Here is a 15,619-nt window from a genome sequence, read left to right as displayed (position 1 = left end):
GTAATCCTGTCAAAGTGATATTCTCTCTCTCTCTCTCTCTCTCTCTCTCTCTCTCTCTCTCTCTCTCTCTCCCCCCCCCACCCCGCCTCTCTCTAGTAACCATCAAGTTTCCTACCCTCCCCGACACCAAAAAAGAGCCTATAGAGCCAAAACACATCTGAGACAGTAACAGGTCACTGGATGCCAGGAGCAGATTATTCTGTTTGTAACTGTGGTCCCTTGATATGAGCTCTTTAGCCAGTGAGCTTCTCTAGTGAAATGCTTCACAGTAAGTCCCTATTCTTATGCATTATTTCTCCTGCAAACCTTCCCCTCCCCCAGTTTTACAACCATTCTTTGCTTTTCAGGCAGAGATACTATATCACAGTGGTCACACTATGTCCTATCAAAACAATGAATGTCTCAACTCTGGTTCTGCCACTTCTTGAATGTGACCAGCTGGGTAAATTAAAGTATTCTGCCTTCATCTCATTGTCCACTGATGAAGATAGTTATGGTTTCCCCCTTATAGGGATATTTTATAGATAAGTCTTTTTTTTTATTAGGTATTTTCCTCATTTACATTTCCAATGCTATCCCAAAAGTCCCCCATACCCTCCCCCCCACCCCCCTACCCAGCCACTCCCACTTTTTGGCCCTGGCATTCCCCTGTACTGGGGCATATAAAGTTTGCAAGACCAATGGGCCTCTCTTTCCAGTGATGGCCGACTAGGCCATCTTTTGATACATATTCAGCTAGAGTCAAGAGCTCCGGGGTACTGGTTAGTTCATAATGTTGTTGCACCTACAGGGTTGCAGATCTCTTTAGCCCCTTGGGTACTTTCTCTAGCTCCTCCATTGGGGGCCCTGTGATCCATCCACTAGCTGACTGTGAGCATCCACTTATGTGTTTGCTAGGCCCCGCCCATAATCAACCTCCAAACGCTGACACCATTGCATACACTAGCAAGATTGTGCTGATAGGACCCTGATATAGCTGTCTCTAGTGAGACTATAGATAACTCTTTTAAGAACCTGAGAATGTCTAGCACATGGTAAGAATTCATCATGTATTAGCCATAGTTTTTTATTGTTTGCTCATAAAATGCTTTCTAAGACAGTGTCATTCGCTCTTCTAGGTCATGTGTTACTCTGTGTTATGATTTCCTGAGTACCCATGATACGTGGACTCAGGTCTGTGAGTCCTGATTTCCTTCTTAATCTTAATTTCTTCTCCTACAAATGAGCATAAGAAAACTACTTTTATCCAACATCAACAAAAAAGGTTTCACCATAATATAAATAGTATACTGTATTCAATATATAGTAAATTCATGTTTTGTTTAGATAAATAAAGAAATGAAATATTCTGAGTAATGACACTATTTTTGTTAGAAGATAGCTAACTTTCTGAAGAGATTCGAGTCTGAGTACGTACTTCCGGGACACAGCGGAAAATGGAATTGTAGAAAAGTGATGGAGTGTTGACCTCCACCACCATGTGAGATTTAAGCAGGCCTCCCTCTGATTGCAGGACTCAGTCCACCTTGCTCCCTTAACCCTTCTGGGCTCCAGTTCTCGCCCCTGTCACTGTCACCCTGAGGAAGGTCACTGTGCTTTCTTTTTGCTCAGGTTCTGCTACCAGCTGGTTATATTCTTTTAGGCAACAGTGGCATCTCCCTTTTGTGGTTTTCACAGCTAAGGTTCATGCTGGAACCTGATTCTGCTACAAATGGAGTGCAAATATGTCAAAGGCTTCCCGGGTCCTCCAAACAACGGGGCAAGTACTAAGGTGTCAAGACTGGTTTTTAGAATTATCCTGCTATGAGCAGCCTCTTTGAGACTCTAAAGAGTCTTCTCTCCCCTCACTTCCTTCCTTCTTTCCCTCCTTCCCTTCCTCTCCATTCCTTCCCTTCCTTCCTTCCTCCCCTCCCTTCCTCCCTCCTCCCTCCCTTTCTCCCTTCCTCTTTTCCTTCCTTCCTTCCTTCCTTCCTTCCTTCCTTCCTTCCTTCCTTCCTTCCTTCCTCCTTCCTTCCTTCCTCCTTACCTCTCTCCCTTCCTTCCTCCTTCCTTCCTCCTTCCCTCTCTTCCTTGCTTCCTTCCTTCTTTCCTTCCTTCCTTCCTTCCTTCCTTCCTTCCTTCCTCCTTACCTCTCTCCCTTCCTCCTTCCTTTCCTTATTCTATCTCCCTTTCCTTCCCCTCTACTTTTTCCACCTTTTTGATACACAATTTGATTCTATCTTAGCCTGGTTTGGAATCCATGGCAATCCTCCTGCATCAATGTATATCATAATCTGGGGCAGTTTGTCAGACAGTACTCAAACTTCTCCACATCTAACAGCATCATTTCCTCTCTAGTTGCGTGATGTTAGGCAATTGCTTGCCTTTCTGAGCTTCAGTTGCCTCATTGAAGTCAACTATTCTGTAGCTATTGACCTGCGTTAAACAGATTTTCCAAGGCTGATGTCAAACTGAGCAAAAGTGCATAACTTAAAGCCTGTGGCTTCTTCGGTCAGTCTTCAACATCACGAATGGTAGAAATTAGGAGACTCACTGCAGAGGAATGGAGATATTGATCATTGACACCTGAGTGTTAAACATAGCAGTATCAATTGACAGATTTTCCATGTACTAGTCTTTGAATGTGGGCAGTGGACAGCCAAGAGATGTTGTCCATGTCTGCTGCAGATGGTGTCTGAGGACCCGGACAGTATAAAAAGGAAAAGCAGAAGAATATGCTGGCAGTGTTTACTAATATTTTGAGGCAGGGTCTAGCTATGTAATCCTGATTGGCCTGGAACTCACAACATAGACCATGCTGGCTTCGTATCTGTAGCAAGCTTCCTGCCTGTGCCTCCTGAGTACAGACATTATAGATGCACACCATCACACCTGTCTGATTTATATTTTTGAAATGCACTAAATTATGCACCTATATTTTTATTAATAAAATTTAACTTCCTGACACACACATTTAAAATGATTTATTTCATGTCAGATCAATCCCTAATTGGTTGTTGCTTCCTACGTTATTCTCCTATAACTATTTTTTAATCAATTTCCCATTAATTTGAAAACTAGTGGATTGGGAAGGCTAGGATATTAAAGGACATGGAAAAATGTCTCCTTCGATTACTCAACACAATGGTGTTGAATATCTATTATTGTTCTGTTGTGAGAATGGCTAATATGATTCTAATGTTGGTGATAGCTGATAGCAGGGAAGAGATGCAGGAAATGCTACCTGGTAGAGTTTATGTTCTAATGGGAGAGGAAGGAAGGGAAAATAGATGGTATTACATGGTAATGAGTCAGAGGGCATCAATGAGAGAGAGAGAGAGAGAGAAGAGAGAGAGAGAGAGAGAGAGAGAGAGAAAGAAAGATGCCCTCTGGATTAGATAGGCAGGGAAGAGATAGGCTTGGGCCATTTTAAGAAATCATGGGAGATGGAAGAATGTCCCCTCTCCACCCTTGAATCTAGGAAGATAACATAATAAACACTAGTAGTTAATGAAGTCAGCACGTAGCTTTTCCCAAGGCTGAGAGTGGGAATTGATGACCCTAAGGATTTTCTTTTGATTATGTTTTGTTTCTGTTTTTAGTAATCTGATTTTATGATTCATCAGTGTAATTTTCCTCTAGCCAAAGAGAGGATACTGGTTCCCATCCAGCTATCCACAAATGAGATCAGGCAACTGTTCTTCACCCTGCAGTGGGATTTGGGATAGCTAATGCTTTTGACAAATACCCTGCGCTTTAATTAAAGTTTAGCATTTCCTGCACAAAAGAAATAACTGAGGATATATTATTACTAACTTGCCTAGTTCGATAAATAAAGCCACACCGAGAAAAATTTGAAAGACTGAGTTGAAACCATGAATTATTAGTCACCATTTCCCTTTGTTCCCCTGGTGATGCTTGACATAGGCTCCTCCTTTCTATTTGAGCCTCGAGCTCAGATGAGGGGATGGGGCGCCACTTCTATAGGCTCAGATTACACATGGATTTCCATGTACTTATTTTTACCTATTTTATTTTCTGTGGCTCCACCATTAGTATTCCTTGGCTTTGACGGGAAGATCAGACCAAGATTATGCACTTTTCCAATGAGAAGGATTGGAGTAAATGAAAGATCCGTGGAGACTTTACATCCTATGCTTCCCAAGACAGGAGGTGTAATGTGGGAGTGTAATATGGGAGGGAGGGTAAAAAACTCGTTTCCTACAATTATTTAGATTTCAGCTCAAGACAAAGATTTCACCTGGAATTTTTTCTTCTTTGAGATCCAAATGCATTGGTGAGGAGCAAATCGTGGAAAGTGAACCCCTGAATGTGTTTATAAAGAGCCCCAGACATCTTCTGAAACAGGGTACTTAAGATGCATGTGGTCTTCTGGGTTCCTTTCAGGACCCATGTGACATTTGCAATGAACGTGGGGGAGAAAAAAAGCAGCAAATAAAACTGATATGTTATTTGAAAGGAAAATACTCACCTCAAATGAGTCTGGTAGTCATGTGCTGGTCATCACACACACACACACACACACACACACACACACACACACACACAGAATATGCCAGCTTCATTTAAGAATGTCCTGAAGCAGTACAATTTACTATCAGCATTAAATATTGACCTTGTATACATGTCTCTTCAATGTTCCATGTGATGAGTTAGGAAATGCACACAGGACATGTCTGCAGCTCCTAAAGAACTGTGGTGATCTCAAGGGAAAGTCCAGATGTGCCTGGGATGCAAGCTGAGCAAGCAGCCTTTCTCCTGGAACTCTTTGTCTTGAAAACAAGAGTAGCAGACAGCCTAGACTTATTTAGAGTTAAGTTTTTGGCAGATATTGTCTCAAAAATAAAATAAAATAAAATAAAAAGCAAGCTTCAAAGGAAAACTGATGGTATTTACTAACCAAAATAAAATTTCAGTTATCATATGAAAATGCAAATCCTAGAAAAGTTCTATTCATTATCATGAGCTAGTCAGCTTCCTGGTATTTAAAGGTATTTCTGATGTAGTTAGTGGTGTTTTCGTAACTATGTAATAAGAGCCAGATTGTTTAAAAGCTGTGTATTTCAGGAAGCAGATGTGTCCAGGATGTCCATTGTGCCTTGTTACTCGATCATGGAGGATCTAAAGATCCGTTTCAATGAAAAACTTTGGATTTCAAGCAATCTTTAAGAATTAGCCATTCCTTTGGTTTAGTGTGGTCCCAAGCTTAAGAGTCCACAGTTATGATGACAAACTGAATGTTGACCAAATATGAGAATAAAACTGTTCTGACAAGCAGATATGAAAGGTTTACAAAGCCACAAAGCAATATGTTCTCCTTGTCAAATTTGTTCTGTTTCAGTACATATAGTTATTGCCATAAAATGCATTGATTTTGTTATATGTAATGGGCTTATTACTGTTAACTTCAAATGCAGTATTGGATAGATAACTTTAATCTTCTCAATTTTAATTTCTGATGTGCCATCAATCGATATGAGCTAAATAAACAAGTATAGGGAATTTAATTATCTCCAAGGATATGAGGGGATCTGAGCCCCACAAGTTAAAACACTGTTCTTTCTAGAGCAGCCTTCCAGTTTTTAGCAGTGAACAGCAACTAAAGCAAAGATGGAAGATGTAACCCACCGGCTATAGGACAGTTCTGATTGGTCAGTTCTCTGCAAATCACTGTCAAATGCCAAACATGAGCTTTTTCTGTTTCTCTGTGAGGCAGGGCAACTGCCTCGGGAAGATGCTGAGCCACCACTGTCCAGTAAGAAAGCTGTGTGGGAGAAACTCGGGTGGAGGGCACCTTCTCAGTCCAGAAAAGATCAGCCAGAGGAGGAGCCTCTTTCAATGGGTTCTCCACCCTGTGGGAAGGGCACTGGTCTGGAGAGGAGGCCTCAGACATGGGGAAGGGGGGGGCTTATTTCAGACTTCACACTTCTGCTTCTGAAATACAATGGGTTTTTCCTCACCCCTTGGCTTTCCCTGCAGGGAGTTTGCCCGTTGGAAAGTGAACAACTTGGCCCTAGAAAGAAGAGACTTCTTCAGTTTGCCCCTGCCTCTCGCCCCAGAGTTTGTCCGCAACATCCGCCTCCTTGGAAGGAGACCCAATCTGCAACAGGTTACTGAAAACCTCATCAAAAAGTACGGCACTCATTTCTTACTTTCTGCTACTCTTGGAGGTAAGCAGTATCCTCAGCCCCAGCGAACTGGTTGTTCCATTGTTGAAAATAGCTTTTATGATCTGTTGAGTATCGTTCTATTTCCCTGCATCTTTTTTCTTTCTTGACTTATTTTTGCCTGAGAAATATTTTCTTTCTGGTGCACTGGAGAACAGTGTATTCTCTCTGTACCCAAATCTACTCTAGAACATTTCTATTCTCATCCAGAGGGGAGGGGGTTGTGGGGTAAGGAAGTTAGGGGTGGGGAGGGGTACAGGGACAGGGAACACACACACACACCCCACACCCGGGTTTCTACTAACCATATACCAGTAGGGGGCGCTCCTACTTTTGTTTTGATTAGCCATCTAGCCCATGGACTTCACTTGTTAATTCTTACTGTGGCTAAAAAATGTCAGCTGTGTAGGCTCAGAAATAGATAGATGTTCATTGAGTTACTGACCCCTCCTTCCTCACTGTGATGATTGGTAACCAGCCAAACCACAATTCCAACAACTTGGGTGAATCTCCCTCTAATAGAATGGCGGTGGGGACTGGTCTGTGCAAAATAGAGCGTGGCCTCTGGACTGGATCACAAGACAGGATCACAGATCACAAGACTTCTCACAGCACTGGGAAGAAAGAAAGAAGGGTTTATCATAACATTTAGTTAAGTGTGCTGTAGACAAAGCACAGCTCCCCCAGGGTTGAGACCAGCTGCTGGCATGTGGCAGGTGGTGAGCATTTGATGGAGAGAGAACAGGAATATAGCCTCAAAGCTTTCGCCCTTTCACTGGAAGCTGTAATAGCCATGTGGCTTCTTATAAACAACTTGAGAGGAGAGAATTGTGTCTCCCCCTTGGAGGCAGATTGCCTGCCATGGAGATCAATAGAGGATGTTAAATGGAGACACCACTGAGGGGTAAGCTTTGGAAGGCTTTAAGAGCTAAGAAAGGGGGGCCTCCCAGGCAGGGAGGCCTGTGACCCTGTACACTATCTGAGAACAGAGCTCTCAGAATGGAAAGGATGGGGAAGAGGCCCCCAGCAGGGGCAAGGCTCTCTCTTAACTCTGTCTGCCTTGCCCAAGGGCTACAGGTTCATAATGGCAGAGGATCCTGAGGCTGACAACTTCACTAATGAGCTCATGTTTTTGTTATAGGAGAAGAGTCCCTGACCATTTTTGTGGACAAGAGGAAACTAAGCAGAAAGTCAGAAACACCAGGAGGTATCCCTGTAGTTGGGGGCACTGGGAACAGCTCCGCTGTGTCTCTGGAAACCCTGCACCAGCTGGCTGCCTCCTACTTCATTGACAGAGAGAGCACACTGCGCAGACTTCACCATATCCAAATAGCCACAGGGGCCATAAAGGTAAAAGCCTTCCAGCACTGGGCAGGGAAGCCAGAGCCTTAGCTGGCTTCAGGTTAGCCAGGCTGTAGGAGCAAAGAGAAACAGTAACTTTCTGGTGGCATCTGAGCCAGTCATTAGAAATGGTTGGCTCACCCATTCTCTGAAGGAAGGTCCAGCAGACAGATTTACTCTTGTCAAAGATGTGACTGTATTCTAGTAGAGGTTGAAACACTGAAGCAACCCCCACTGTAAGGACCATTTAAAAGCATTTTCTGGGGTTGGAGGAGGGGCCCTTTAATATTAGTTAGATTGGTCAAGAAGGGCACTTCAAGGTTTACCCTGTAAGGTTGAGGTCTGAAAGATGAGAAGCCTGGTTGTATAAAACTGAGGAAGACTGTTTTGATTAAACAAACTAACAATTCTAAGTGCTAAGGCCCCAAGTCAGCAAGCAGTTTAATGCCCATTGGAAGCACAGAGAGGAGTACTATGAGGGCAGAGAGGTAAACAGAAAGACATTACACAAGAGGAGGCTGGACTGGATGGCATGGCCACAGAAAGGAATTTTAACACCAGACAAGGTACAAGTTTTAGCAGGAGCATGATAGAACCTTGGGATATCATGCATGTCTTTAAGGGATCCGTAGTTATTGTGACTTTAAAATCTATACTTTCTACCCACCCCAACCCCTGCTCCAATTAACCTGTAGGGTATTTCTACTAAGGGTCTATAGTTAACAGATGACTGAAAACCCTTTTGAGAATGCTAAGTATAAAATTTCTAAGTATAAAATCAAGGTAGTCTGTAGCCATCAAAATTAGGCTCTGCTTTTGTATCGTCTGAAAGAGCAAGGGGATTTTGTTCACCTACCCACCGGTTAATTCAATAACTATTTTGTGAGTGCTTAGCACATATCAGATACTATTATAGATACCTAGAACACAACATGAAAATCTCTACATCCATAAAGCCTGTGTTCAAATCATGGGCCTGCAAGTAAATCCAGAGACTTAGTGACTTAGAGGTAACTGACATCCTGCAGAGGGTTGGGTTTAGTGACATGAAGGGGGGACAGATGATGGAGTGGAATGAATCTAAGATAAGAATCAAAGTGAGGAACTGCTTGTGAATAGGAACTCCATTTGCACTGTAGAGGAAATCAAAAGAATGGCTCCTTATGGGAGAGTGGTGGGATCCACATGGTGGTTTTTATCTTCATGATGAGAGATAGTCTAGCTTAGCCATATATTAGTAGAATAATGTGGTAGAAAGTGATGAAGTGATGAAACAGGAGAGAGAGAAGGTAATCCGAGGGGCATGGCCATTAAGTGAGCATGTTGGCATTTTATATAAGAATGAAGAGATGGGCCTTACAGACAAGCACTCCGTTCTTTGAGTCAGGGACAGTGTAGAATGTGTAAGGATACCTGTTGAAGGATGGTATCATGTGGTAGTGGGAAGATGTGTTTCTCTTCTCTGTTTGGTTCTTGTTTCTCAGCTAAACAAGAAGCAAAGACCTTGACTAAAGGGAATAAGAAAGTTTTGTGGTAAAATGTGTGGCATGGTCTCTTCAGAGCTGGGATGGAAGAGAGTCACCTGAGTGAATACATGTAATGGGCTTGGGGACAGCTCTAGGGACCCCTGTGATACTCATGGCCATAAATGCAGCATATGATGAGCCACTGGAGTTGGGTGAGTTTTATCAGCTCTGTTCATGGTTCCACACACCAGCAAGCATGCACTAGATGGAAAATTGGGTTTTCCTAAGATGCATACAGGGACAAAGAGAAAGAAAAAGGCAAATGTATTAAGATTATATACCAAGGAAGGCACTGCAGATTCAGGACTCTAAGTCTATCATTGAGAGAAAGGGGTTAAAGGTGAGAAAAAGTAGGTCAAGTCCAAAGACTGAAAGAGTAAATCTGATGAGTATTTCTCAACCTACCTAACACCGCAACCTTTTAATACAGTTCTTCATGTTGTGGGGACCCCAACCATAAAATTATTTTCACCAATACTTCATAACTATTTGCTATTGCTATGGATTGTTATGTAAATATATGGTATGCAGGACGTCTGATCACAATGTGTTGAAAGAGTCTTTCAAGACCCACATTGAAAACTGATGTGTGAAGAGACTGGAGGAAGTATGGTGTGATGATTTTTACTTCAGTTAGAGAGGAAATGGAATTGCCAATGAAGTCTAGAACATAGCTTGGGTGTGGCGACTAAGATGACATTACAACTCTGAGGGGGCAAGTTAAGCCAGCCAAGTATGGAGGAGGAACAAAGGTTAAAGGACCACATGGATGAATGCAGAAGTCAGTGGGCATGGTACAGGCTGTGGGTGGTAAGTTCTACTGTAAATCTTCACTGAGTCAAGAAATGTAACAAGAAAACCAATGGCAAGGGGGCATGGTGGGCTACATGGCTTCCAGGAGCCAGAGATGGGCGACAATAATGAAGAGCTGCCGTGGGCAACCTGATTCATTTCCCTTCTCAGGAGTATCAGATAGGAAAGAGAACAGCCACCACTAGAGAAGGCTGTAGGGGTAACCACATGCCTAGGGAAGTGAGGCTGTCCTTAGATCAAAACAGGTGAAGTGGATGCTTAAGAAGAGCAAGGGGTTATAGAGATATTGCTGAAGACTAGCTGTGACATACAGGGAGCGTGGTGGAAATGAACTGAAGAGAAGGTAGTGGATTGCAGGGCTCTAATGTCTGCAGGGAGCATGTGGGGGAAGAGGATGGCTTTCCATGAACAGAATGAAAAGGTTCACTTATGAAACTGGTATCGAATGCAACTCCCGATGATGAAAAGGGACTCTAAGTAGCCTGGAGAGAGTTTTACCAAGATATTAGAACTTTGTAGGATCTTGCCTCATCCTTCAGTCTCTTATGAGCTGTGTCACAGTGGGCGAAGAAGCACAAGATTCTTGCCACAAAACGAGAGGAAGACATTTTATCAACAATTCAAAGATCTCATTACCTTCTAGTAGCCCATCGCCCTCATACCCTCCCCTTGGTTCATTGATCCAGCATTATCGTTACTCCCTGCCCCTGAATTCCCTTCATACCCATTCTGGTCCCCTGATCCAAGTCCTTCTCAATTCATACCTGATTTTCTTTCCTAATGCTTTTCTATTCTCCTCTCTCAGCTCGTCACCATACACTGTTGCTATGAGCATGAGTACACACTGGGGTATCCCCTGATTCCATGGCTCTAAACTACACAGAGCAAACCCATGTACCGGAGTGGCGTGCTTGTGCAGTGCAACAGAAAGAAAACAGGCTCCACTGCAAGAGTTTGAGTCCCACCCCTGCATGGGGGTTGGGCTTTGAACAAGTCACCAAACTTCATTGGACTTCATTTCCCTCTCTGTAAAATTATTAAATCATCAGAAGAGTTTCAACCTTGAAGAAATTCTGTGCTATCTAATAAAAAATAAATAAATGTACAGATTGCCCAGAGAATAACACAGTTGGAGCTTGAAAGGGTTGACTTTTTGTTTGTTTGTTTGTTTTCGAGACAGGGTTTCTCTGTGTAGCCTTGCCTGTCCTGCAACTCATCTGTAGACCAGGCTGACCTTGAACTCAGAAATCCACCTGCCTCTGCCTCCCGAGTGCTGGGGTTAAAGGTGTGCGCCACTACTGCCCAGCTGGTTGATTGTTCTTAACAAAACAAAGTCACTGATAATTTGCCCCTGCTGTCTTTCTAGTTCCATCTCTAAAGAGTCCTCTTTCTGCCCATCCACGTTTTACCTTCCACCCACACGTGTAACCTAGGTATATCCAAATACCAGATGCTTTTAAGATACATCTCACTTCCTGACACTTGCTTTCTGTTCCCAATGCCTGGCTGTTGACCTAACTGGCTCTTCCTTCTCTTCTTTGCTTAGAAAAGTGACTCTTGTGAATTTCTTCCTGACTCCTAACATAGTTAAATGTTCCTTCTCAATGTTCCAAGCATATTCTGCCACTAATAAGCTTGTCTTTTGAACTATAGTTGCTAGCTAACATGATTATTTAAACAGAACACTAAGAGATGCTTGTAGGAGAAGCTGTGTCTCACTCAGCTTTCCTTCCCTAGAAGAGTACAGAGCTTGTCACTTTGTGGGTAGTGAGTAAACAAGCCATTGTCAAATGATGGATTGAAGGAAAGAAAGGAAAACGATGGGGAGAAGCAGGGAAGGAAGGAAGGAAGGAAGGAAGGAAGGAAGGAAGGAAGGAAGGAAGGAAGGAAGGAAGGAAGGAAGGAAGTCTTACCTGTCTCTAGACCTACCATTTTGCACATGTGTCAGATAAATCTGCTTACCATGCATATGAATACCTGTGCATACATTTAGTTGAAAGAAACAGGCAATATGAGTATAAAGATGGCTTGTAGAGACTTCTGTAAAGTCAAGTACTGAATCTACTGCAGACATCTGTGGCTTGGGAGAGATTGCTCACACGCTGAGCATACTCCTTCGGATTCTTGTTTGGAAATATGTTTCTTCTTTAAAATATCCTCACCTGCCTTATTCTCCTGCTTCTTTTGTTTGAATGCTATGTTCTCTGTTCATCAGACTTTTCTGAAGCCCATGGCTTTGACTTACAAACAGCTTCCCTTGAATGCAGGGCTGACAATGGCCCCTACTGAAGGTTATCTCCCTGTTCTATCTGCCATCAGTGCAGGGACCACATCCCTATTCATGGTCTTATACTAGTTCCTGATGTCTAGAAGAACATGCTTAGTCTCTATTCTGTATTAGCTGAATCCTCGACAGTCAGTTCCTTTTACGTACAGTATCTGTCTTCACATAGCGCTCAGTCAGTTCTCTCCAGAAGAAAAATAATTGGTCTAAGTCGATTTTCAGCTCATGCACCCAGCAGCGTTTTTGCAAAGCCTCTGCCATGGGTTCCTAGACATATCCCTTAAGTTTACAATGGAGGAATGAAAGATAAGCATTCAAAGTCACATTTCTTACAATGCCTGCGGATGGTTCCAGAGCTATAGCCACTGCCTGTTTTCTCAAAAAAGGGACCACTATCCATGAAAGCGTATTTTTTGTTGTTTGTTTTTTGGTTTTTCTTTTTTTGGAACTCTCCCAAGGACATATTGAATATGAAATGAATATCCAGTTGCCACTGCACTGACTGGCCTAAGGTTTTCTCTGGCAGTACAATGGCTTCTTCCCATAGGATACAACTGGGAAAACCATGCATAAAAAGGGATGATTTCCTATTTTCTCCACCCTTTGCAGTCTTTAGTGAGGTGTACGGATTTCAAAGACATTGTGCTAAGTTGAGGATCAAAGGGCTATGTTGGTATCCTACCTCACAGCTCTGATTACCTGCTGGGTTTGATCTGCAGTATGACTGTCAACAGATTCTGCCTCTTCTCTCTAGATGCTTAGCACTTACAGATCCAAGTAGGATGGTCCAATGGCCAGGATGCACCCTGCAGCATATCCTTGTGGTCCTTTATACAGTAGCACTTGCCGAAGCACTGCCTCCTTCTACGGAGCATGCCTTAGCAGTAGTCTTGCTGGGCTCCATCTCATTCATTACTCTTATCATTGGGTGGAGATGAATGGGGTGAGGGGGAGGGCTCTGCCCACCTGCTCTGCCTACAGGAAGTGAGAATTCCTCTAGCACATCTGCCTGTGTCATTTCTCTAAGCAAACTCGTGGTTACTTTCTACTCTTGCTCAGTAACTTCTTTGCAATAATGAAGAATGAAACAGGTGCCCTGCCCCCTCTGCTTTGTCCCTCTGGTAACCAGTAAACAGCGGCACTGTGGTGTTATAAGGCTCGCTCTGATCAGCACACACTTCCGAAATAGGATTTGTCTCATTACATTCCGTCTGTTCTCATGCCTGTTCCCCATCTCCCCACACTCACAGTGACAGTAGGCCTTAAAGCAGTAGGGATTCTACTGTATGCACATAGCACCGAGTCCCTTTACAGCATCTGGCATGTGGCAAGATGTTCAACAAAATGCTTGAGAGGTGAAACTGGGCTATAGAGTTTAGAGGAAAACAACACAAGTGAAGCGAAACTACTTGGGTTTCAGCCCTCCCTCATGCTTACTGTTTCTATGACCTTGAGGGGCCATTGAACTCCGTTTGTCTCTTCCATAACTTGAGTTGCTAACCACTCAATTCACCCCTTCACAGGACTTTCAGCTACTATGGCTACTCCTTTTTTTTTTTTTAAATATTGAAATACTCCCTTTAATCTTTCAGCCTAACCGTAGCCATGCTCCCCTCTGGCTCTTACAGATCACTTTTTGGTGGCAACTAAAGGGCAAAGGCACCTCAGGAAGTCTCTGGAACCCTTTGGGATGATCAGGCTGGCATCTCTACCCATTAGTTACTGCACTCACATTCTACAGGATGGTAAAGATGACGATGGCCATTCCTGCCCGACTCTGCTATAGGGTTGGGTGGCACCAGATGATATCACCCAAAGAAAGAAGAAGGAAAGCTATGCGCAGTGTGAAAGTTGTAGATATGCATATGTCTGCAATTTCCTAGAAGGGATCAGCACCACAAAGAAGAGAAATGTCCTCTTTCATAGTTATAATTCACCTTTTTTGGCAGAAGGATATGGAAGGACTTGTGAAGAGGGATTGAAGAGCCCATGAGCTGACTGAACAGAGCCAGTCAGAAGCCAGCTGGACCCTAGGCAAAAGGGAGAATTTCTCATAGCCCATCCAAAAAAAAAAAAAAAAAAAACTTGGAAAAGCTACAACATCCTGAGATTCACTTTAAAGCCCTTTTAAGCACACACACCATCACAGGGCTTTTTGTGCCTCAGCCCTGGTGCTCACCATTAGAAGCCCATTTTCCTCTGCTCTTAGCATTGCATGCCCCACCCCCACCCCCACCCCCAGGTAGGGCAGTAGCAATCTGGAAGTAAGAAGGGGGAGGGGTGTAGGCTCACTAGAATGATGCTTTGTGCAGTCTGGTATTATGGAAAATTGGATGCGCTAATGAACTCGAGAAGCATCAGGGCTTTCGGAAGGCAGGATGGTCTCTGTCAACAGACCAATTAGCACACAATTATTTTCCCCTTCTGAAAGCTTATCTGAGGCACTTTTTGAAATGTGTGCGCCTGAGTGAACTGCACTTTCTGTTACCTCTATGGACCCTTTTAATAATCGCCCAGAGCTGTCTGCCCCTTCTCTGACAAAGCTGCAGGATTCTCTAGACTTGCCCTTTACAGACAAGGCCTTCATCACAGGGGTTGGGAGTGGGACTATCTCAGTCTATACTATTTACACAAGTCAGTGCCTGACACAAGACCCTTTTCCAGGCCCCTTTCTTCTTCTTTCCTCATTGCCTATCCAGGGAGGAGAGAGATGGTCTCAGAATAGAATAGAGATAAAAAGAAGTATAACTGTGGGATCTAGTGCAGTCTGATCAAGCCTTCCTCATGAAGATCGGCTTGCCACCAGCCTCTCTATCGGGACATGGGCGTAACATCAGGGTATTACCTCTTCATTCTCATCCTTGCTTCTCTAGCAACAAAAGGACACACCTCACCCCTATTCTCAGAGGTTGATTGTCTTCCTGACATTCAGACTAGCAGAAGAAAAAAAAAAAGAAATCACAAGATCACAGCCAGCCTCAGCATGCTGAGAACGATGGAGGGAAGTGGATGAGTGTGTGCTGCCTAAGAAAAGGCTTGGGTGTCGGAGGGAGCACAGGAGAGCTTCTGTTGTGGCTGTCTCTGACCTGCCTTTCCCTGCATAAAGCTTGCGATTTCTCTCCCTGCATGAAGCCAGAGTTAAGTTTTGTGATTTTTTTTCCATGGCCAGCTTGCCTTGAGGTAGGGCCAAGTTAGTTTCTCAATATCACAGTGTGCCACCTTACCCCTGCCATTCACACAGGTTTCACTAAATTGTGCTGGTTCTTGGTCATGGCTCTTCTTATGGGGAGTTTTATAGAAAGAGGAGACTTGGCCTTGAAGGAAGTCTGACTCTGTCTTCCAATATAGTATGACCACTAGTCAGCCACTCACTCAGTAGGAAGCATTCTGTACATAGTGTCCACATGTGAAGAGAGGCCAGCCTGAGAAGGTCCACCGGAACACTGGGATCTGAGTAACATATTCCCACTGGTCTGCTATACCAGTGC

General features: G+C 43.6%; 1 protein-coding gene across 2 annotated transcripts in view; it reads left to right on the top strand.

Moving 5' to 3' along the window:
- Brinp2 (BMP/retinoic acid inducible neural specific 2) overlaps positions 1-15,619 on the top strand; it is a 103,509-nt gene that overhangs the window by 74,787 nt on the left and 13,103 nt on the right. For both annotated transcript variants that reach the window (XM_085842441.1, XM_021166491.2), the window contains exons 3-4: positions 5,980-6,170; positions 7,309-7,517. In XM_085842441.1, the coding sequence (XP_085698567.1) occupies positions 5,980-6,170; positions 7,309-7,517 (400 nt within the window). The remainder of the gene's footprint in view (positions 1-5,979; positions 6,171-7,308; positions 7,518-15,619) is intronic.

This window comes from Mus caroli, unplaced genomic scaffold (assembly GCF_978045245.1).
Source record: "Mus caroli unplaced genomic scaffold, Mus_caroli_1 scaffold_1, whole genome shotgun sequence".
In the NCBI taxonomy this organism is placed as follows: domain Eukaryota; kingdom Metazoa; phylum Chordata; class Mammalia; order Rodentia; family Muridae; genus Mus; species Mus caroli.
This window is presented reverse-complemented; position numbering and strand designations above follow the sequence as displayed.